Here is a 23,780-nt window from a genome sequence, read left to right on the forward strand (position 1 = left end):
GATTGATAAAGACTGAGAGAGCGCGAGAGGGAGAGAGAGAGAGACCTTACACCTCAGAACCACCACAGGCATGCAGGCGGCTCCACAGCCCCCCTCGGTAATTACCAGCAGCCCGCTCTCTCACTCCTCACACCTTCACACCGACTGGTTAAGAAGGAAGCTGGTATCGCTCCTTGAAAGGCCGAAAGGTTCTTTGTCACCTCACCTTCTTATACCTGTCATAAACAATTCATTCCTAGTTTTTGATTCTCCAAATCCTCACAGCTCGCAGCATCCAGAGATACAAAAGTTGATTCCTGGACGCTTTTTCTCGATTTTGTTCCCCTTTCTGTTCAAATGCGACCAACAGGGTGCGGGCTTGTTCTCAGTCTCATTGCTGTCTTTTTGTGTGATGCCTACCTGACAGGAGAAGACATCCTTTTGATTACCTCAGTAACAACATCCAGCTGATGGTTGAGGGAATGGGAAAGGGTGGTTTGTGGCGACGCCTGGCGGTCGTTTCCTGTGACTCTTTAATTTAAATCAATTAGTCAGAGATTCTTAAAGTTTTCGTGACTCAGTGTCAATTTACGGAGGCAATGTACAACTGTGGCGCAGGGGAATAACGTATACATCACGCATTATTAATCATTTTTAATACAAGGAAAGTGTGGTCTGCTATCATAGGTAGAATAGATTATTTAAAACAGGAGTGATGGTCGCTCAGTAGTTATAGTATGACACGAACTTTGGATTAATTACATAGTAGTGCCTTCTTTCCTTGCCGTGCTTGCACATTTGTTCAGAAGTGGCAATTATTCTACGGACAACACTTTAACAACCCTGGTTACGATCCATCCATCCTTTTAACAGCTTATCAAATTCAGGCTCATTCAGGCTGGGGACATACAGAGCCTAGCTCATATGACAATGGGCAGCTAATTGCCTCATTATAAACTAGTTGGTTAGCGCAGTGAGAAGGTCCTGGGTTCAAATCCACCAGCCATCCAGAGTCTTTCTTTGTGGACTTTGCATGTTCTTCTTATGCTTGTTTCCCGACTCTCCGTGTTAGCCTTGCAATACACTGGCGACCTGTCCAGGGTATACCCTGCCTTTCGCCCTATAATAGCTGGGATAGGCTGCAGCCAACTGGATAAGCAAGTGAAAAATGAATGGTATCAATAGATGGTTATCATGCAAAGCCTCATTATCATTAGTTTCATTACAAATTGTAAGAGGAATGTCACTGAATAATTACAGGATTCTATTTACAGATAACATTTTTGACAGCTACATTAGAAACATGGTAAGATGATTACAATGCCATTTCCTATGAAATGATATGACCTTTATTTAAAGATACAGGGAAAGAAATCTGTAACATTTCCACTGACCTATTCCTGGCATGTGCTATATAATGAGCACAAAATAGACAAAGGACAAGGAAATGTGTGTGTGTGTGTGTGTGTGTGTGTTGGCTAGTATTGTTAATGTTACCACAGGGTATTGCTAAGACAAATCCACAGCAAATTTCTGTGCAAGTCAATTAAATTCTCTGCGGAGTGACGATAACATGACCATGTGCTCTGTTTCTCAGCCATAGTCTTTCTCAGCTCGTCCACCTGTTCAGACTTGCTCTGCTCTCACATTCAGGAGAGGCAGGGAGTGATTAAGACCACTGTGTGTGTGTCTGTGCTCATTTGTGTGTTTGCGAGTGTCTATGTCTGTGTGACTAAAGTGACGGCTTCCTGGTTGCAGGGTGGACCCACTCTTTACCACCCACGATGAAAAGAAGAGGATGTACAGCTTAGGGATACAATAAGAAATAAGGAGTGTATGTGTGTGTATGTCAGTGTGTCTGTTTTTGACACAGTATTGCAGGTTTTTCTTCGTTTTTTATGACAGTATCGAGCTGTTAAAATACACTTACGCATTCTGTACAAAGTTTTAAACACTGAAGAAGATTTCAGAGCAGAGAAGCACAGTTAAAATAATGTAATGAAGCATACTGATTTAGAAAAGCACTCTTACTGGAGTCCATGTGTTTGGTAATGAATGGTGTAGAGCTAAACAGATAAAAACTGCAGAAAACTGCATAGCACAGTAAAGGCTATAATAAAGGAGCTGGAAAAGAGGCTTCTATTGCTAACTAGAAAAAGACTGAAATCAAGGACTTGTTTTTTATGCCAGTAATGGAGTTATTTAAAAAAATTCTCTGTGACACAGAACTCCACTTGCCATTTATCTACAGAGGCCTCCCATTTCCTAAGGTGTATTTGTATGTCTATAGCCACGGAGCAATCCAATGCAACTCAGCTGCTAAAACACATGTATGTTGTTGTTATCAAGCCCTGATTCTCAATACCTCACTAGTGCAGCAGCCCACGAGTGCTGGCACTGAACCAAAATTCATCCTGTCTTTCTCCCCTCTCGTTATCATACTCACTCCTGTCTTATGCCCAGTGTCTTTCATCTGCTAAATACAATTCTTCACAGCCAATGATTCAGAATTAGAGGGGAACTACAGAGAGAAGTGAACATAAATGATTATTGGATGAAAATCCCCTCAATCCATTTAAGCAGGATCGTCAGGGCTCCCTGTAGGAAGCACTGCTGTCAATAATAGACAAAAGCTGGATGCTGTTTAACCAGCACACGTGTCAATTAGGAAGGATAACTAGCTTTCTGCTAATATAAGGGGTTAGTCAATTCTCAGAGAAATTACAGTCTAACAATGTTGCAAATCATGAACATACATGCACTCCACATGCTTCTCTGCTGCAGTGCACATGCTGTTGTTTTGCATGTTAATGCTCTCTATTAGATACTGTAATGATGAGCTAAAAGATTATGCAAAAAAAGTGTTATTTTTCATGTAATCAGTTAGTACAATAGTGCATTGCATGTAAGGTAAATTATATGTACATTTGTGTTGGGTTTATTTGAATTTTCTTTACATTTCCCAAGGAATGAGCGTCTGAAAATGGCAGATTGCTCAGTGCTTTGCAAAATAAGTTACAGTCAGCCTTGTGATTTCTTCGTGTATTTTGTGCTCTGTATTCAATTTTACTGCATAGTGCGCTGCAATGTTTCACTTTATTCTTAAAATAAATAAATAACTTATTGTTTTTATTACTGCAGTGTAGTTATTTTGCAATTGGATATTGTCCTCTGGGAAATTCTTGCCGTGATGAGCCATGAAAATAAACCTGATTTGTGCTGACCTCACTTCAGCTGCATTTATATTCACATTCCTCCTGCTGGTTTTCCTGCTGTTTACTTCTGCACAAATCTAGTTCACCAAAGTTTCACAGAATCCTATGTTATCTTCATCTTTATCAGTTCTAATTTCATCAGACTAAACTGAAGGAAGATGAAATCTTGTTTGCTTTAGGTATAAAAAATATAATAAACATTTACTGTGCGTATATGTGTGCACGCATGTGAGTGTATATTTGTAAATGGGCGGATCTTTACCGCGAACCTATACCATACACCTCTCTCTCAGCCGCCAATGACTTTCCTTCATGCAAAAGTAGGTTAGCTGACACGACAGTTACCATGGCAACCGGCTCTTGCTTCCTCACTGAAGAGTGGTGCATGTGTGTGTTCTCACTGAAAGACTTCCAGGGGTAATGGCAAGGTCATAGAGTCTGTTGTAGGCAGTCTCAGTAGTACAGCGTGCGCATTCCTCATGGCAAAACACCTTTTTAATGTGTAACAAAAAGTACAATGTTCAAGAGGTGTTGTCTACCTGCGATGTGACACATACAAAGTTATTTTTTTTTTATTTTCTGTGGACTCTGACTACTCACAATAATATTGAAACATGATTACATTACACAGTAACCCTGAGATCAAGTGGGAAGCCTGTATAATTTGTGATTGTGGTTATTAATATCAATCAGAAGAGATCAGTGGTTGCATTTTTATTCTGTCTTTTAAATATTGCGCTCATCTACGGATTTTTTTAAAATAGTGTTTCGCCTGTACATTTAAGCCTTATAAAAGGCATGAGAAGTGTGTTTTGGTGGTAAACTGAAGTCATCCTAATTCAATATACCAAACAAATTAGGCCTCCGCTGACTTCTGTCTTCTCAGAGCTACAGTGCTTTGATTGGAGCTTAGCTGGGTTATACACAGGGTAGGCATTCTGTGACAGATGCTGTGCTCTTGTGATTCTTTAAAACTGAGATGTCCTACGTCAATGCATTTTAAGACTTTGTAGAGCCTAAATATATTCGATTTGTTCATTAAGTAGTGGTAGCTGTAAACCTAATTTGTTTAGCATATTTCATGAAGACAGACCCCAAAAAATGAATGAGAAAAAAAACATGAAGTGAATAAATAACAATCACATATGAATCATACCATGTATTATTAAAAGGAGAAAAAATGATCAGAGCTGTCAATTTTTTTTTGCATCTTTGTCACATGCTTCAAACGATCAAACACATTTTAATATTAGACAAAGATAAACGGATTAAATACAAGATGCAGTTTTTCAATGATGATTTCATTTATTAAGGGGAAAAGGTTATCCAAACCTACCTGGCCCTGTGTGAAAATGTATTTGCCTGCTAAAACATAACCGGTTGTGCCAGCAAGAAGTGCACTCAAGCATTTGCGAAAACTGACAATGAGTCTTTCACATCACTGTGGAGGAATTTTGGCTCACTCTTCTTTTCAGAATTGTTTTAATTCAGCCACATTGGAGGGTTTTCAAGCATGAATGGCCTGTTTAAGGACACGCCAAAGCAACACAATTGGATCTTAGTCTGGACTTTGACTAGGCCGATCCAAAACTCATTCAAAAGATTTGTTTTTTAAGTGGACTTGTTGGTGTGTTTTGTACCATTGTCCTGCTGAATAACTTGAGCTTCAGGGCATTAACTGATTTGGTAGAGAGCATGTTCTTCTCATGCTTTGCTGCTTCAGGTCCTGAAGCAGCAAAGCAGCTCCAGACCATCAAACTACTACCATGTTTGACCCTCGGTATGATGCTCTGTAAGTTTTATGTCAGATGTGACAGAACCTAAACCTTACAAAAAGTTTAACTTTTGTCTCATCAATCCACAAACTCTTGCAAATTGTTTAGCAAATGTGAGATGAGCCTTTGTGTTCTTTTTAGTCAGCAATAGTTTTCACCTCAGGACGCTCCCATGAATGACCCAGTCTCTTTGCTATTGGTGAATCATTAACACTGACCTTAACTGAGACAAGTGAGGCCTGAGGTTCTTTAGATCTTGTTATTGAATTTGTTGTGATCTGGATGAGTCATCAGTGCACCACTCTTGGAGTAATTTGGGCAGACCGGCCACTACTGGAAAGATTCACCATTTGTGGATAATGGTTTTTACTGTTATTTACTAGAGAACCAAAACCTTAGAAATGGCTTTGTAACCCTGGATTGAAATATGTAAATTACTTTCTTCTTCATCTGTCCTTGAGTTTCTCTAGATCATGTCATGATGTGTTGCTTTCTGAGATCTTTTCTAAATACTTTTTCACATAATGTCAGGAAGATTTGTGTTTTTCAAATACATCCTGTTGAACTACATAGTTCACATTTAGCAGGCGGAAATAAGGATATTGTCTTGATTTGAATGCAGACCAGAGGAGCCATTAGAGCATGATAACTAAGGCTTCATTCATTTGAAACCTTGCTTTTCATTATAAGATGCACTACATTTTCCACATATAAGACGTATTAGATAAATTGCATGCCGTATTTAGAAAATTACATAGCAAAAAAAAAAAAAAAATCCTTTATCTCATGACATTAGCTTCTGTTTCTTTTCATTGCATTATGGTTCATCTGTCCCAGCTTGTCTCATTAAAGCATCTCTTTCATCATCTATGTCATATTATCTAAACTAAAATGTACCATCTACTGCAGTAAATACAGGTTTTGCTTAATATGTGTTTTTGTCCGGTGTGTGACAGAGCAGTCATCGTTCTCTCAGCAGAACTCATCACTTTTCTTGTTATCCCCTCCTCATCCTCTCTTTATCCCCTCCTCTCATCTAATCTCTTCTCCTCTCATCCTCCGTTTCAGTCAGGAAGCCCTGGACAGACATCAATGAGGCTCCAAAAGAGGAGCGAGGATGACAGAAAAAGAGAGAGAAAGAGAGAAGAGGATGGAGAAGGAAGAAGACGATGAAAAGAGGGCAAAGAAAGTGGGGGGAAAACAGAAAGTGACCAAATAAAAGAAAAACAAAAAAGACATGAAAGTCGAAGGCAGAGACAGATAGACGGACACCGAGATGAAGAGTAAGTAATTACAGGCCTCCCAATGTTTTCAAAGCCCCTCTTTTATCTCATTCTTCCTGTGGCTGAGAAAAGGAGAAGGAGCGGAAAGGAAGAGGAGGAGGAGGAGAAAAAGACTAAAGTCGAAGCTTTATTCCAACTCAGACATCAGGCACCAGTTAGCTACATCACAGACACACTCAACCTATGTCTTGTGTGTGCATGTGTGTGCATGTGTGTGTGTGTGTGTGTGTGTTTGTGGCGGTGGGGTATTTGCAGGGTGTTTATATTAAGAAGTTTAATTGTATATTTTCAGTCTTAATGTGCAACTTTTGTTTATCCATCTACAGAAGCAATACTGTGGTTATCATTTATTGTTTAATGTGTCGTTTGATGTTCTGTTGTTATTCCTTCACTGTTTAGCCTTCTTGTTTCAGCTGCTCTCTTTAGGGTTCACCACAGCGGATCATCTACCTCCATCTCACCCTATCCTGAGCATCCTCTTCTGTCACACCAATCCCCTCGGTATCCTCCATTACTACATCCATGAACCTTCTCTGAGGTCTTCCTCTTTTTCTTCTGCCTCGGCAGCTCCATCTTCTATGTCTTTCAACATCCAGTCTATCCACGATCCTTCCTCAGCACATCTTCAAACCATCTCAGCCTTCCCTCTTTGTCTCCAAATCTAATCTCTCGCTCATACGTACTCATTTCTAATCGTGTCCATTTTGGTGACTTTGAATGAAAATATTAGCATGTTCAACTTTGCCACTTCAAAATAAAAACATAAATAAACAACTTGCATCATCTCACACGATGCCAAGTGAAGTGAAATGAAGTAGCTGAGGTCACAGAGGTGGATGTGGTAGTTGTGGTGACATTTTTATGAATTATTAAATGTACACAAAGTGACCTTTAGTGACCTTATTCTGTTACTAATTAGACTTTCAGTACTTTCGTGTAAGTGCAAACTATAACTGAGCTTCTTGTTTCCCTCATGACGACCATAGACTTGTTTAAGACTACATTCATGCCACTGTGGTCTTATGAACGCTAGATGGCAGAGTCGAGTTGTAGCCTGTAGCGCATTAATTGCCCCGACTGAAAAACATAGTCTACCTGGGCCACGTTAATCCGTTTCTTATCCAGGGCGGGGAGAAAACTTCTCACTTTTTTCTTATCAAGGAGGAGCCTGGAGACGCACCGACAAGCAGCGGCGCAGAGGCTGGGGCACAATTTGACTTTGCGGAGTAAAAACTCTTAGACAGCGAGTCAGTCCCTCGGCGATGCTCACCCGGCTCCACGCTCGAGATTGATCACCAATTACCGGGACTGATCATCGGTCAGCTTAGCCGGTAGCGCAGGGGAGAAACCAAACCAGTGCGCCCCACTCCTGAGATCCAGGTAAGAAGAGTGATCAGCTCCGCTCTCAGGAATGCAAGGACGGATTGCTGCAACACTCGGGGAAATTCCTGAGCAGCACTTTTTTATGCCAAGCAGACATGTGCTTCACTGTAATTTTCACTCAAAGGGGAAATGCACGAATTGTTGCTTTTATTTTGTTTTATGGGATGATACAGAATCAGTGGACCATGGCATATTATCACACCGGCAATTCCTTTTCAGAAGTGATTGAAAACAACAGCGCACAAAAAAATCTTTCTGCTTTCATATAAACACTTGACAGGATGATTTTGGTGCAAGGCATAATTATCTAGTAATAAATAGTTTTGTTTATAGTGAACGGCTGAATGAAAACATTTTCAATGTTATGATTTGCAGGAATGACAGCTTCAAGAAATACATTTTTTAACAGTGAGTGTGTGACAAGCATATAGCTAGATGATTGTGGAGCATGTTAAAGGTAGCTCACTGTACGTGTTGATGCAAAGGTTTTAGCCTAAGGTGGTTGAAAAATTAGATTGTTTTTCCATTTCTCACATTTTTCACATTTCGGACCTCAGCTGCTTCATGATGAATGGTTGATAATGAATTGGATTAAGTACTGTGCTGATTACTTTGATTTGAAAAACGGATAGCGATTTCTATTATTAATTTCATCTCAGTAAATCATTTTAGAGCTTCTATGAATAACAAGCCACGTCATACTTACAGTGCACGGTGTTATTTTTCCTGTGACACTTGAGGTAATGCGCGTTTGTGACCTCGCACAACTTTCTCGTCTGTCTGCGTAATTGTTTTTCTGGTGCCGCCTGACTGTCCCGGGCCCCGGGCCCCCCAGGGGAAGTCCTGCCCGCAGACAGGCAGCTCGGCCCGGCAGGGGACATGCCGGGTCCTGCCGAGCCTCTGAAGTCTGCTGGCTGGCTTTGAACTGAAGCTGCTGGAGGTGGAAATCAATCCGTCTCGATCCCCCCCCCCCCCCCTCTCTCTCTGTCTCTGTGTCTCTTGCCCTGACTCTCTCTTCCCCTCACTCTCACTCTCTCTCTCTCTCTTTCCCCTGCAGCCCCCGGTGCAGACATCTCTTCTGCCACTGAATCTTTCATGTAGAAAGGCAAAGGATACACAGAGAAGAAACAGGAGGGATTGTAACTCATCTTCAAAAGAAGTTAATATGGTTTCTGAGGATTAAAGGGATGAAGGTAGAAAAACTAACAAAGCCAGCGCCTGTAGTCATGATCATCCTATACTAGGCATGAGTGAATGGAAAATTTGTTTACTTACTAGCTTTTTTGGCATGTTATCATTGCAAGTGTTTTTCTTGTGAAAGTTTAATGTTTAAATTTATGCTAGATGTCACAGCTGATTCCAATAGAGGAAGCATAACCATTTCCCCCCATGGAGAAATTTATAGAGCTCAGGAGGCCTTCTGGGGTTGAATGTTTCGTAAATGCTTCACACATCTAAGAGGAAACTCAACTAAAACACGTCATTTGGAGTTTACTTATGGTAGTGAAGTTATTTCAGCTCATTATTTTAGTTAGCAGGACAATTTATGATACAGCTGTTTGGTGGAGTCTTGTAGCCAAACTTACAGCACCGGGAACATGTGTAAGAGTTACAGTGACCCTGTGCATTTTGCATAATATGCAATATATTGCTTATAGCTTTATATGAAGAACATAAAAATCTAGGTCCTATTTATCCACAAATTAATACTTCCATTTATTTAGGAGGCATTTATTGCTTTTAGAGCTGAAAAAGTAGGCTAGATAAAAAAAAAATTACTATTACTTTTATGCATTAGTTTTGCATTAGTTGTAAAATAAATGTCAGTTCATCAGCTTTCAAAATTTTTAAAATATATTCCATTAGTAGATAAATAATTTGATTTTAAGCTTTAGCTTAGTTCTACCCTTGTATAATAAAAAGGTTAGCTCTGTGAATATGCACACACAAAAACGTTGTAGCATCAAAGTAAATTTAAAGTAAATTTAAAGTACAAACAATGAAAATCCAAGTAATATTTTTATTTTTAAAAGTACATTTAAGTCTGCAGAGATTCTTAAAAGCACATACATAAATAAATGATTGTGTATTGTGTGAAGAGATACATCAAATATTAAATGGCACCTAAATTAAATCATATGATCCTAAACTATGAGAATTATTTTGTAATTTTACAGACAAAATTACAAAATAAGTCCAATGGCCTTTATGATACTTTTGTGATAAAGAGTGAAGTGAAAAACTGACCCTCCCAAACTCTTGGGTGGGCCATTAATTACTCATTATGGGTCAACTGCTTAAAACAGGGCAGTGGTTCTTCTTTTCTGCGCTCCGTCATGGGCTTCCAGGAGGTCCCAAACAAAATGAGAGGTAGCAGCTCCACTTCATTGTATTTTATCTTTGCAATAATACTTTGTAATAATCCCAGCAAAGGAACATAAAAGCAAGAAAGCTTTTCTAATCATAGGTTTCATTCTCACCGCTATTACTTCCCCATGCACAGTGAAGACAGTTCAACAAACCAATACTAAATCCTCTCCGTGTAGACCCCAGAGAGGGAAGTTTTAACCAAATTGGGGTTTGTGGTCTAATTTGTGTCTACTTACAATTCCTCCTGTGTATGGGTAACCTACTACATCAATGTCCTTCATGTAGAGTCTGTGGAGAGAGCGATCTGGCACTTTGTGTCTTACATTATGGAAAAATGCTGAGAGTGGTTTTAGAAATCAAAGTTCAGATAAACACATGCAAGAACGTTTGTGCCTTAAGATGAAGTTAAAATAAATGTCTTTTGCTGGTTGTCAATTAGAGGAATTCATGGGCATTGAGGATGCTTTCATCTCCAAATCTAGTGTTTCTCATTTGGTTGTTGAGACATTTTGCAGGTGAAGAGTCTGTGTGGGACCGTGTCATCAGTGCACTAAGTTGGGCACCTGTGCAGCTGACCATATGAGCTGTAAGATCTATGATAGCATGAGCCCTCCTTGGGCTGTTAGTGATGGCAGATGAAGACATAAAGTGTGCTTTTGATGGTTTGCAAATACCTCTATGTAAATCTTTAAATTCCCAAATTTGGAGTCTTGGGTTGATTGACTAGGAATTTAGCTTTGAAGATTTCCCTTCTCTCACAACCACATCCATCCATCATGACAAGCTTTGGCTCAAAAGACTTAAATTATCCCTCAATTTCAGCCGCTTGAAAAATCTGATTTGTATTGAAAGCTTTTAGAAGGCACACCTGTATGGTTCCTTTTATAAATTGTAGAAGTAGCAATGAACAGTGCAGATTGATTCTACTTTGAGCCAGAGTTTTAAAATGCACTCGCTCTGTTGATTATGAGTGTGGCTAAATTCTTGCTAATCACATCAAATGAGTCATTGCTGTTACTGAAAACCTTGTCCGCTGTTGATCTGAGCTTGATTTGATCATTAAACACTCTTTAACACTCTTTGTTACAGCACAGTGTCTTCTAGGAGCAAAAAGGCCCGTAAAACCTTTTTAAGTGGCACACCCCAAAAACATATTTATGCTAATTTTTGAAAGTTGTTTTTTCTTTACTGTAGGTCTATTGAGAGAAGGAATAAGACATACAGAGGAATTTCAGGTAGAAGATTAAGCTTCCCACCTACAGTCAATGCAAAATAAACAGAGACAGACGTGGAGACAGGGAGAGAGATGTTATGCACCGGCAGAGCTAAAGAGAGAACAAGGGATCAAGGAGTGGAGACGATGAAAGACAGATCACCGGCAGGCAGAGAATCAAAGAGCACGGTGACTGACTTGAACTGCGATAGGTGTGTGCTGCATGTGTGTGTGTGTGTGTGTAGGCATTTGCGACTTCTTTTCATGTGCCCTAAGAGTTTGTTTTTCCTGCGCACTGAGTGGGAAGCTGACAGTAAGTCTGTAATTAAACCAATCAAAAGATGAAGAGACATGAAGAAACATCACACATGTATGCACACACACACACGCATGCACATAAACATACATTTCGCTTTGTGCGTTCACATTATTGAAAGTGTGTTTCTGTTCAGCTTAAAAAATATGGACATTATTCACCATCAAGGACTCAAGTCCGTCTTCGAGCTGGCTCTCGTCATCGCGTCTCTTAGTGGCACGTGTTTACACGAATCACGGTTCTCTAGATGATATCTGAGTCACTGCACTTGCTGCGTGTCCATGTTACAGTAGAATTGCACTCTGATTTGTTGGTGGAAATTCAAGTTGCAGCAAAGCATGTTTTGACGCTCCTGTGAAAACGCAGCTCGAATTGATAAAAGCACGGATGATGCTGTTGGGTGGGATTGGAGTAAATGGATATTTAGTGAGGAGGCAAGAGCCAGCTGTTGTCTGAGGTTTGGGTATGTCTCCAGAGTTGGAAATCCCTTTAATCAGCGTTTATTTTCACATCAAACTTAAGACAGTAATCATGTTGCAAATCAGATGTATTTATTTCCGGTTCATTTAGTTCCCCAATAGTGAGTCTTGATGGCTACTTCATTCAGTGAGTTTGACTTTCTCAAGGACTTGTCAAGACTTTTAAACTTTAACTTTTTTTTTAAAGACTAGTACAAGAAGTCAGTGAGATCCATTAGTAGAAGTTTTGATTGAGTTTTTGATGGCCTGACTCAGCTGAAGGTGAAAGCGGTTGGTCTAATTTGAGTGACAGGCCTGCTGCCACCACCCCTTTATTTACTTTCCAGCTGCCTGCAAATCATTCAAAGGAGACAAAATGCCAGCAGCACATTCCTTCTTCATAATTCACTGGAGAAAAGAAAGACAGTTGGTGCATTTATGATTACTGAGGATACCTAAATATGAAATGACAGCAAAATGGCCTCATTTTTAAACACATAGTTGGATCAATTTTGAAAGCCGCACATTGTTTAGGAGTAAAGTGGGATTTTATGCTTTTCGAGCAGGTTGTTAAGTGCAGGTAGCTGATTATGGCCACTGTTCAGTTAATGACATGGTGTTACACTGAATAGAATAGTTTATTTCTTTTTTTCCCCTGATAATTATAGGCTCGTGCAGTATGGGTTTTATGCTTATTATCTCATTTTAATCTCTTTATAATTTGAGGTTGCATTGTGAAATTTTACTTTATTCTACTGTGTTTCAGTGATTTATCCTCTTGAGTGTAAAACCTGTCACAAAACATAACAACATATGTTATAAAAAGACGTACAATCGTCCATTTTCGGTGAAAATAAAAATCTGTGCTATGTAAGTCTTGTTAAAGTAGGTTGTTTATCGGAGATGGTGGAGGTTTAAATGACAGACTATAGAAACTTGATAGTGGGGAAATCCACAAAATGAGTGGTTTTCTGCTTTCTGTTTTATCTAGAAACCCACGCCACTGAAGTTTTACTACCTATAAGAAAACCGATAATTGACTTGCATAATATCCCAACACTATAGTTTACATTTTAACTGATCACAACTAATTGTTGGTTGGTAATTGGTATAAAGTTGTATACAGTCTGTTGCGATTCAGGGCTAATGTAGTGGGAATGTATTAAAACTGTAAACTTCCTTAACATGTTAGAAAATGCACTAGAAATGAAATGCTGTAATAGGTGGAATCTTCTATAGAAAGACATCAAGTGATGACATCTTGTGTTCTGACAGAGGCTTAAAGATGGTGATGCTGAAATACAGCTGTTGTTAGGTTTGCAAGAAAACAGATGGGTTTGAGGTGTTGTGCTTCTTGGATGCACACGCAGACAAACAAGGTAGTTTAAGGCAGTCAGATTGTGTTACATGTGTTTGAAATTGTGCCTGGATTTGGCAGGTTGAGCCCTACTCTGTTAAGGGATCAAATCATTTGCCTGTTTAGGGATAGAGCTCCTCCAGAGAGTGCTGATTAACTTTGGAACTTTGTTTATGACCTGGTTGGATTGTGTAGGAATGTGTTTATGGCAGCGTTTGGCAGGTTTATTGGTTAAAAAGACCAAATAAATTTTTTTATATAGATGTTCAAATTGAAATATAATTCTCCTCGGGTATACTGGATATGTTATATTAGATAGTTTGATTTCTTTTTTTAATATGAGGAATGCATTAGTACTAATTGTGGTTTTCTTGCAAAACTTTAATTGTTTCTAAATTTGCATTTTTATGACACTAAGAATTAATTTTGGCATCACTTAAACATTATATAAAGTATATGACTATTAGGTATTTAGTTTTAACATGTACTTTCATCTGTATAACAAGAAGTTACATCGTGTTTAAGGATCATTAAAAATGTCATTAAGACAGGAAAAGGGGTCGGTTAAATGAAAAAGTGGGAGGAAGAGTGAAAGAACGATCTAAATGGGAAACAGATTTTTCCTTTTAGAAAAACCAAGAAATCCCAAGATGAAAAAAGGCTGGACCCTGCTGCTGAGTTGATTGTCATCAGAAATTAAGTGCTTCTCAAGAGACCACAAACCATCCTCTTACCAAATTCTTCATTTTCTACATTGGTTAGCTTGTTGGCTTTGTTCCCTGGCCACTGATTGGCCTAATACTTCACGGGGCAGGAAGTCAGGGTAATAAATATCCTTTACAGGGTTAAACACTGTTGCTGAAAAGCCATTTTCCACACAATCCATCTGTAACATTGCTTAATGATACAGACATAGGAGAGCACAGAAGGAAGGAGTGAAATACACGTGGCATATTTCCCAGAAAAAGCTTAATGAAAGGAATTAAATCAGTGACACAGAGGAGAAAGAGGCCGGCATCAGGAAAGAGCAATGTTTAAGATGATTACCATCATCACTGGGTTCACTAAAGATCATAGTAAAACACTGGTTGACCACTGGTGAGAACAAATTACATATAGAGTGACAATCAGACAATCTTTATGGCCTATAACAGATCTAAAAACAGGTGTACAAACGGTGGACTACCTACATGCTAACTAACCATCAGCCTCTTTTACTTTGAAACTCAGTGGTCTGTTTCGAGTCTTGGTTGCAATCTTGAAAGTTAAACCACTCAGTGAGCTGTATTTACAGACAAGTTGGCATCTTCCAAGCCAAATACAGGGGACTCTGGCAGTCTGCGAACAAATAAAGCAATCACAATGAGGTCTTCAGTGCAGCACCAAATACCTCTTGGTGACCAGTTTCACCAAGCAACTTCCAGCTACCACTTGGGAAATGATGATTTTTTACAAACAACCAGTGGTTCTTGGCCTGGGTGATTGGGACTCAAGATGCTTGAAACGTCAGTTTTCCAAGGACCCTTGTGAAGTTAGCCACAGTCTTTCATCTTACTTTCTGCTTTCTCCGTACTTAATCTCAGGCTTACTCCATAATGCTAACATTGACTCTCTTTAGGGCTTTGCTCTAGGACTCTTCTAGTTTTTCTATGGATGCATTTTTGTAGATGCTGAAGAGTGAATTTAGGACCGGTCAGACAATCCCCTCATTGTACTACATAATGAAAAACTTTAGCACTATGTTTCAGATGTAGCATTTTTATATACTAATATAATAATCCCCTGACTAAATGATCTCATTGGAATTAACATCTAAAGAACTAGACAGCTACATTGACAGGTAAAGTTGGATTGAAATTACATATATGAGAATTTGCACTTTTAAGAAAGTCTGTATAAGCAGACAAGAGCACAAATACACCTGGCATCATTTTCAAGTTTTCTCTTCATTCCGTTTAGTTTATTTTGACAAAACCTGATCACAAAAACAACTTATTAGAAAATTGTCTTTACAATTTCACACACATGCTACAGGACTCGATTTTCTGACTAACTTAAGTTAATAAATTAACAGCTTGCACACACAGCCTGTCTGCTCACGTTCTCAGGGTGGACATCCTCACGTAGACACCGGACAAAGTACTCTGAACCACATTTGTGGTCATTTCTGCTCCACTAAGTGTAGCATGACCTCACACAAAAACACACAGAATCACTTGCATAGCTTCCAACAGCTATGGTATCATGACTTGTAATTAGTCCACTATACAACTCATACAATAAAGTGTCTTATTATTTGGACGTACAAATTTCAGTCCTCAGATTAAACAGACTGCGACTGTCTGTTCAGTCCAAATAGTGATTCTTGACATGATAGATAGAATTAGTCCATTTCCCATAAAAAAGTAGATCCTATAAACTAATCATTGGACTTACACACACTTACACACTTGACAGCCTTTAGTGTTTTCTTTGTACATATAGAATTTACTTATGCATTAAAATCTAAAGCATTACTGCAAAAATTCAAGCACATTGAGCACATTAAGCCATGTCTATGAGTGGTACATTGCTTCACTTGCACAAAAAAGAGGACAAGTGGAATTAGCAAGAAAGACGTGGAGCCTGTCTACTTAGTCCTTGTATGATGTAATCTATGGAAATTTCCAAAGATCAACATCTCCTTTTACCTGCAGGATGTAAACATCACCGTAATGACTTTAAGTAAGTCTATCACATTTAGTTGACACATTGTGTTGCAGTCCATATCAATACAGACTTTAACCCGCTTTGAAGTTCTGCTCTGGATCTTTAGCAACATTACAGCATTATACTTGTCACTGTAGGCCAAACAGCTTTGGCAAAAGATGCCTTCTTTAGGTCTTGCTGATTAGTGTTACATGCGTTTAAGGTTAATGCGTTTGAAATTGTGCATTTTTGAAACGAAGCGAGATAAATTGCCGCCCCCTCGCTTTGTGGTATTGCACATTTAATTTCTTCCGCTAACAAAAACAGCAATCAGATGCAACCAAATGAAAAGCAGACATTAAGACAGAGCTAATGAAGCCAGCGAGGCACCAAAAGGCTTCTAGAAAATGTTTACTACTGTACAAATGTACTACAGATGAACAATGCTGGACTGTGATTCATACACAGTACATTTGCTGTGTAACTAAGAGCAGCTTACACTCTTACTTAGTAATGACACAGCTAAAGACACAAGGGTTATTTATCTGTGATTTTAGGATCGTTAGAAGATTAATACCCTTGGGGGGTTAAAGGCTTGGGCTTACTTTCATCTTAGACCTGCCCCGACAGAGAAAGCTGAGGTTAGAGAGACAGCGTGCGGGTTGAAAGAGGTAAAGCAGACTGTCAGAAGACACCAATAGTCTTCAAACGCTGCCATGTTATGTGTGTGTGTTGTGCATGGGTTTATGTGTGTATCACTTTAACCCCATAATGAGAAGCCTTGAGGGGGTCCATAGCCACTTGGCAGATCTTAATTTCCTGATTTCCAAAAAAAAAAACCTGTCTCCCCTTTTATCTCCTTTTCAGCAGTAACACACACACACACACACACACACACACACACACACACACACACACACACACCGGTTGTGGTCTTACCACAAGTACTTGCGCAATTAAGCCTGGTTTGCCCTTAAAAGCGAATTGTGTGCATTTATAGCCCGCGTATATGTGTGTTCATGTGCGTGTGTGTGTGTGCGTGTATGTGGATGCTGTAATTAAGCAAGATCAAACCTCTGGGTTTGTAGAATTAGCCATCGTTGAAGATCAGAAGGTTTTTAGTCAAGTGTGAGAGAGGGAAGAATGAATTTAGAGGTTTGGAGCCAGGCAGCAGACAGATTGTGACCTCAGATAATTGTGGTCTCTTCCTTTTTTTTGTCTCTCAGACACACTGACACATACACAAAAATACTTTGATACTCTTGACAAGTTCAGATGGATTTAAAGTTCAGCCGTCAGTGTGCGAAACTGAGCTGATCTGACCTGGGGCCACACCGGTTAAAACGGTAAAACATGTTTTTATCAAAGTGTCAGTGCATGTGTTTGCTGGTTTTCTGATTTAGGCAGCTAAAACTACTGGTACATGTCGGGGAGTCATTGGCTTGATGGATGATGAAAGCCAGTCCTGCTACAAGACAGCACTGTTGGTAATTTCCATGAATGCATCTTGAAGACTGTTAAACTGATCCATACTTAAAAAGATATCATAGAACAATATGAAATTGATTTTAATGAGCGATTTTAATGAGGTCACGTACTTTTCTGTATGATGTTCTTTTGATAGCTGATAACCATATAATCAGGATTCAAACATGCTGGGATTTTTGTGGATTCTTCAAACAAAAATGTTATTTAATTTTATATTCCAGGAAGAAAAAAAATGTTAACTGTACTGAGCCACAGATACACCGAAAATTGTGACTTGAAAGTGCAAAAAAAATCTGTTAGTTTGCATAATGGTGTGTCATCCAGTATTTAGTATGTGTCATTGCCCGGTATAAACAGGTGGAAAAATGACTGTATCTATTATCTGATGCCTGTTATCCAGCAGGATAACACACCATGTCACAAAGCTGAAATCATCTCAGTCTGACAACGAGTTCACTGTAGTGAAATTTGTGACAAAGCGTCAGCAGCTAAGTGATGCTTTAAAGTCAGTGTGGACCAAAATCTCTGATGAATGTTTCCAGCACCTTGTTGAATCTATGCCGTGACGGACTAGTAAGGTAGAAATAATAATAATAATAATTAGAACGGATCCCAGCCAGCTGAGTTACTCGGAGACATATGTATTTATTTCCCTGTTGACAGTGATAAACTAATGACTTAATAATAATTTAGTAATTTAATGTTACAAGCAAAATATATCAGTGAATGGTATTTAAACATAGACACAGACAGCCACACACACACACAGAAATGCTGTATACTCAGTGCAAGACAAACATACAGTGACTAGAATCAGAGACACTTTCTTGGAAACGCTTGTATTTCCAAGAAATAAACAAGCAATCAAACAATACCACACGGCAGATCAATTTCTGGCACATTAAGGGGGAATACACACATGTTTTATGAAGTGCTGCTATCAACAACCTTATATCCAAACACAGCTGTCATTTCACAAAAACCAAACTACACAAGCTTTCTCTTCCTCCGGGATTTTATAGCTTTCCCGACCTTTGCAAACTCTTCGTCTTCGCGTCAGCTTGTCATTAAACCGTTTAGCAGCGAGGTAAAGAATATTTTAGCGTGTTTGCAGAAACAAACACAAAATGTAAAATTGCTGCTTACCTAATGTCAACTTAATGATCGCAGTAGCTGTGGAAGTATGATGTGAAAATGGATCCTAGGCATTTTATTTTAAGTGTTTTCCTTCTCCTTTAACCTGTGCTTAGCAGAACTATAAACTGAATTAGAAACATCAAATTGATTTATTACCTACTGATCGACTATATTACTCTGGGGATTTACACCCTACTGCAAGCCAACTTTTTCCACCCTGATACAATACCAGGTTAGCATTAAATATTAGTTGCACTATTAAGTGGCAGCCATCAGTGTTTTTACTCGCATTTCAGCTGAGGTTGAGGTTTGGAGAAAATTTCTAACCCAACTTGAAAGAGTCATAACAAAGAAATAGGTGTATAATTAAATGTTGTTAAGTGATATCACCAACCTTTATTGAAGCAGAGGTTAGCCAACGGTGATGTGTGCTTGTAGTTATGAGTCAGAAGAATGCCATGGGCTGTTCTGTTGCTATTACTTGCTCTCGGTGTGACGTGCTATCAGCATGAGAGTGAAGTCATTTGGGCCACACCGACACGTACACACACACAGACACACAATATCCCCACTGACAGCACTGCTGTCGGCAGGATGCTGAGATTCATAACAATGCTGTTTTATGATTGAAGTTTTGTGCAGGACTCTGAATGCTGGAATGTTTGCATGAATATAATTCGAATTAACAACCTGTCTTTCTCTCAGCTCTCCCAGGAAGAACACACAAAAATGTCAGAAAGGAGGGAGAAGAAGTCGATCTTTCTGTCCTCGTTATTAGTAAGTTTTCCTCTCCTGCCTCATATCCGCTTATTGTACCTTATATTTGATAAAATCTTCTCCCTTGCATATCTTCATACATCACTTACTCCCCCTCTCCACCCCTTATCTTTGTCCGTTCCTCTGCTCTTCTCTTTACTTTTTTCTTCTTTTCACGCCCTCCCTAAAATCATAAAGCAGTAGTTTGAATTTAAATTTGTCATCTTGTTTTTGATGCTGACCCCTCAGAAACCCATATTGGTCCAGCAGTATGGCTCACGGCCATAATAAACTCCACATTTGGCACAGGAAAAAAACAGACTTTATGTGCCAGCAGCTTGCATAACTCTTCAGCACTTGTACCAATTAGTGAACCTTGGAGTTTTTATAGAACAGATATCTTTATAATCTGTCTTACAATCTGGAGATTCTCAGCTTGTTTTGATGTTGAAACCTACTGGCAGTCTTCTGACACACACCCCCATCTTAACCTCTTTCCCAGAATGACAGACGGTATACTTCTCAGCTACTGTCATACAACATAGCACCCTTTTGATGATTATAGAAGTGATGGATACTAGCACTATATTATTTGCAGTCCCCTTACTTTAGATAATTATTACACGTTAAAGAATGCGTCATCTTGCTTTAAATGCTTTTTAAATACATCAGTTGCATACAAAAAAATTGAAAGCTGATGTGCTTTAAACATGTATAGACTTGCAAGGCCAGCAGGGGGCGACTCATCTGTTTGTCTGTGAAGGTTCTCAGTCATCCAGGTCATTGTAGTCAAAGGAGCTTGCAAAGAAAAGCTTTTCTTTGCGCACTGCAGTTGGACAATCTGTGCTGTTAGTAAAGGGAAGTAAATATCGGAACAGCTTACTAATGACAATAAACGAGCGCTCTACTTATCCCACATTTAAAGCTCATCTTAAAGAAGCTGATGGGAAACCAGGTCTGTGACCATTTGAAACTAATTTCTCTCTGATGAGGTATTAATATCTGTTTTTGCTGAATCTCTTTTTTATGCAACTTTCCCTGGGAAACCAGATGTAAAACATCAGTTTTGATCAAATCTGGCATCTTTAAATCTTTAAATATTTTTGGTATCTTGATGTCGATTAGCATGTGTTGTAACTGTTAAATGAATGAAGACACAAAGAAAGACAATATCTAAGGATTTTAGTTTCAAACTAAACATTTGAAATCCACCAGTTTTAATTTACTCATCACTGGAAGCACTACTTAACCTGTGAACTATTGCAAGCTAATCTGGACGAACTTTCCAAACTCTGATAAGGATTCAGACTATTGCTTTCTAGCAGGATGATACTGGCATCTGAGAAGGACACACTTATAATTAAAAAATAATAATTAAATCTGTCTCTCTGTTAACCAAAAACTTGAAGTAATTTAAGTATTTACTGTAGAGACTGCATTCAGTATGTGTTAAACTATTTAAATTGTACAATGGTGTTTAGGATATATAGGCAAAGCTAAGGAATAGATTAATTTGGTTTGACTCACCAAATATCTGGTATGAGATAATATATGCAGTCAAATACTGAATATCTAGACACATAAACACACTCGTGGTGTAGATGTATATTTATTTAAATGGTGCCTTATCTCTGCTGACATGAGATGGTTATTAGGGAGAATACAGTGAGTGGGAGATGTTATTAAACAACAGAGAGAAGATGGAGAAACTTAGTCATGCACAGTCATGCACTCATTTACTTTCACTCCATCATTTTCTGGACTGCAAATGATTTTTAAAAGTCAGTTTGTTTGTTTGGAAAAGGACAAAGTGTGCTGGTAAAGCTATAAATACCAGCTGCTACTTATTACAGTGACTCACAGTGACATGGCACAAAGACACATAGGCTACACCGTCACATTTTCACATTTTAGAGGATGTTATACTGACTTGCGTTCATTTCCAAATCTTAACCAATACCACAACTTTTCTTCATGCAACCCTAACCCTACACCTGAAAGGTCTAAACCAGGTCTTCACCTCACACTTCAGCGATTGAGGTTAATGAGTTACTGTGCAGATATATTTATGTCTAAACAACATGAGTAATACAACCACAAACAAATACACACACATGCAATTGATGGGATCATGCAAACTCTTGTTTAACATGAGGACAGCTAACGATGGTCTTCATCTGAGCTATTGCAGACAAAGAAGTCAGCATGTTTGTTTTATTTGTTGCTTGTTTATTTCCAGTTAAAGTGAAGATGCTGATTCATGGATGCTTAATTTTATTTATAGACTCCATAAATAAAATGAAAGATGGATGTAGCCCCTATATATATCATCAGCCATTTCTTTGTGGCGAAACTGGAGTATCTGCCTTTCCAGAACTTATGATAATAAGAATTAAAAAATGATGTTTAAGGCAAATACCAATACCATTATTAGGTGATTTAAATATCTGATAGTCCAAAATATTGGATGATTAAGTAAATAAACAACTACAACAGTGTAGCTGTTTGTTTATTGATCTGTTTTTGCTTGAATAAGCTGGTTGTTGTATTTCCAAACACAACTGCTAGTATTGGGAAACTTGTAGAGTGCCCTCTGGTGGACAAATTATGCAATGTCAACACTTGTAACATAGTTGAAGAGTGTTTCTCCTGATTATGATTTATTGGAAATTACAAATTCCACTACTGATAGATCAGCAAATAAGTAATATTAGCCCTGTGATAAATCTGTTAGATTAGGCGTTGATCTGGATCTATTAAGCAGCAGTGCCTTTAATTTTTTTGCCGGTTGCAAACATGTCTTGCACAGGGAGTCTGTCAGCAGTAGTATGCATCTGTCATTTCTGTTTTCACAAGTTATTATATGTTGTTTTGTCCTTATTTCGTCTGATCTCGACTCCACTTTTCTGACTCTCTTTCTCTTCCCCCAGGTGTGTTGTGTGTTTGCTAGTGCAGAATATAACATCTGTGGACAGAATGAGTTCTTCAACCAGACCAGTAACAGCTGCCAGGCCTGCCCTCAGTGCCAGCCAGGACATGAGCCATATATGGTGAGAATGCATGCATGCACTCATACATAAAAAATGTTAATTTAACTCGTTTTTCACTATCTGAGTACATTTTGAAATCAACTGTTGGAATCAACTGACAGCACGAGTGAAGGAAATGCAGTAGCGAATCATCATCAAACTAAGACTGTCAAAAACTGAAGAAAAAACTGACTTTTTGAATGTAGGTGTCAGTTTTGCTTAGACCACCCACAATCCATGCATTCCAACACATACGCATATATATAAATACACAGCACGCACACATAGCTGCATGGTAAAGGGTGCCTTAATTTAAATGAACAATTTCTTTATGGTTTATTGCCATCATTGACTTCAACGTGAAGGCATGCATTACAGTGAATGGCTTGCAGTAGTCACATAGTGATTTAGCCCTCGTCAGTCAGTCTGCCAACAGCCAAAGCAAACAAAGCGCAGGTAAATGCTTCAGTGGGCACCTGGGGGTGCCACACCCGCTTGAGAGAGACAGCTGCACTCAAGGGTGAACAGAATGAATTTCAAGCTGTTTTCACACATGCTCTACATCTCTAAACTTTTCTTGGTATTACTGGTGGAGCTGCTTATGGGAACGCAAGTGTCCTACTTAGTCAAAGCAGAACAGTGTATGGTCTTTACCCGGCCAGGTAGATAGCACAAAGACATTGTGAGGCACCCATGTCCAAACAGAGCTGGCAAATATCCAGAATTCCCAATAAGTCATAAGTTTGGCCTCTTGCATGCTTTGCTCAGGTAGCACTCTTGACTTAAAGCAGTAGTGAGACCAACTACATTATTGTGTGGTACAAAAAAAAGCAATGATATTTTTTCATCATTTGTAGAATTCTTGTGCATAAACAGGAAATCTATATGCTGCATTTATTCAATATTTTGAGCAGACCCTTTATCAGGATTTACTTTTATATATATATCTGTGCGTATACATGTGTCTGTTCAGTAGAAGCTGGATTCTCTGGGCTCATTAACCTGCATGAATAATGCTTAAATCATTTGATCAAAACATAACAGAAAGAAAAATTCAACTTCTCCAACTACTTATCTAAAGTCGATGTCCTTTAAAGCAGCTGTGGGTCATCTACTGATTGGAATGCCGGTCATTTGATCCATGGCTCCTCTAGTCGGCAAGCGGAAGTATCCCTGGGCAAGACACTGAGCCCTGAGTTGCCCCCGGTGTTTGAATGTATAAATGTCAAGTTAAAAGCTCTTAGACAAAAAAACACTTGTGTAGGTGTGTGTGTGTGAATGTGGCTTGTAGTAAGTAAGCCTTTTGAGTGCTCAAATAAAGGAGAAAAGTGCT

At 38.9% G+C, this 23,780-nt stretch overlaps 1 protein-coding gene across 5 annotated transcripts in view; it reads left to right on the forward strand.

The window, feature by feature from the left end:
- Positions 1-496: 496 nt before the first annotated feature.
- edar (ectodysplasin A receptor) overlaps positions 497-23,780 on the forward strand; it is a 41,567-nt gene continuing 18,283 nt past the window's right edge. For 2 of the 5 annotated variants that reach the window (XM_085136378.1, XM_085136382.1), the window contains exons 1-2: positions 497-19,439; positions 22,349-22,468. In XM_085136378.1, the coding sequence (XP_084992504.1) occupies positions 19,329-19,439; positions 22,349-22,468 (231 nt within the window). In that variant the 5' untranslated portion in view covers positions 497-19,328. Of the gene's footprint in view, positions 22,469-23,780 lie in introns of all 5 variants that reach the window. The other 3 variants (XM_085136379.1, XM_085136381.1, XM_085136380.1) reach the window with 3 other exon arrangements.

Source organism: Neolamprologus multifasciatus, chromosome 16 (genome assembly GCF_963576455.1).
Source record: "Neolamprologus multifasciatus chromosome 16, fNeoMul1.2, whole genome shotgun sequence".
NCBI classification, from domain to species: domain Eukaryota; kingdom Metazoa; phylum Chordata; class Actinopteri; order Cichliformes; family Cichlidae; genus Neolamprologus; species Neolamprologus multifasciatus.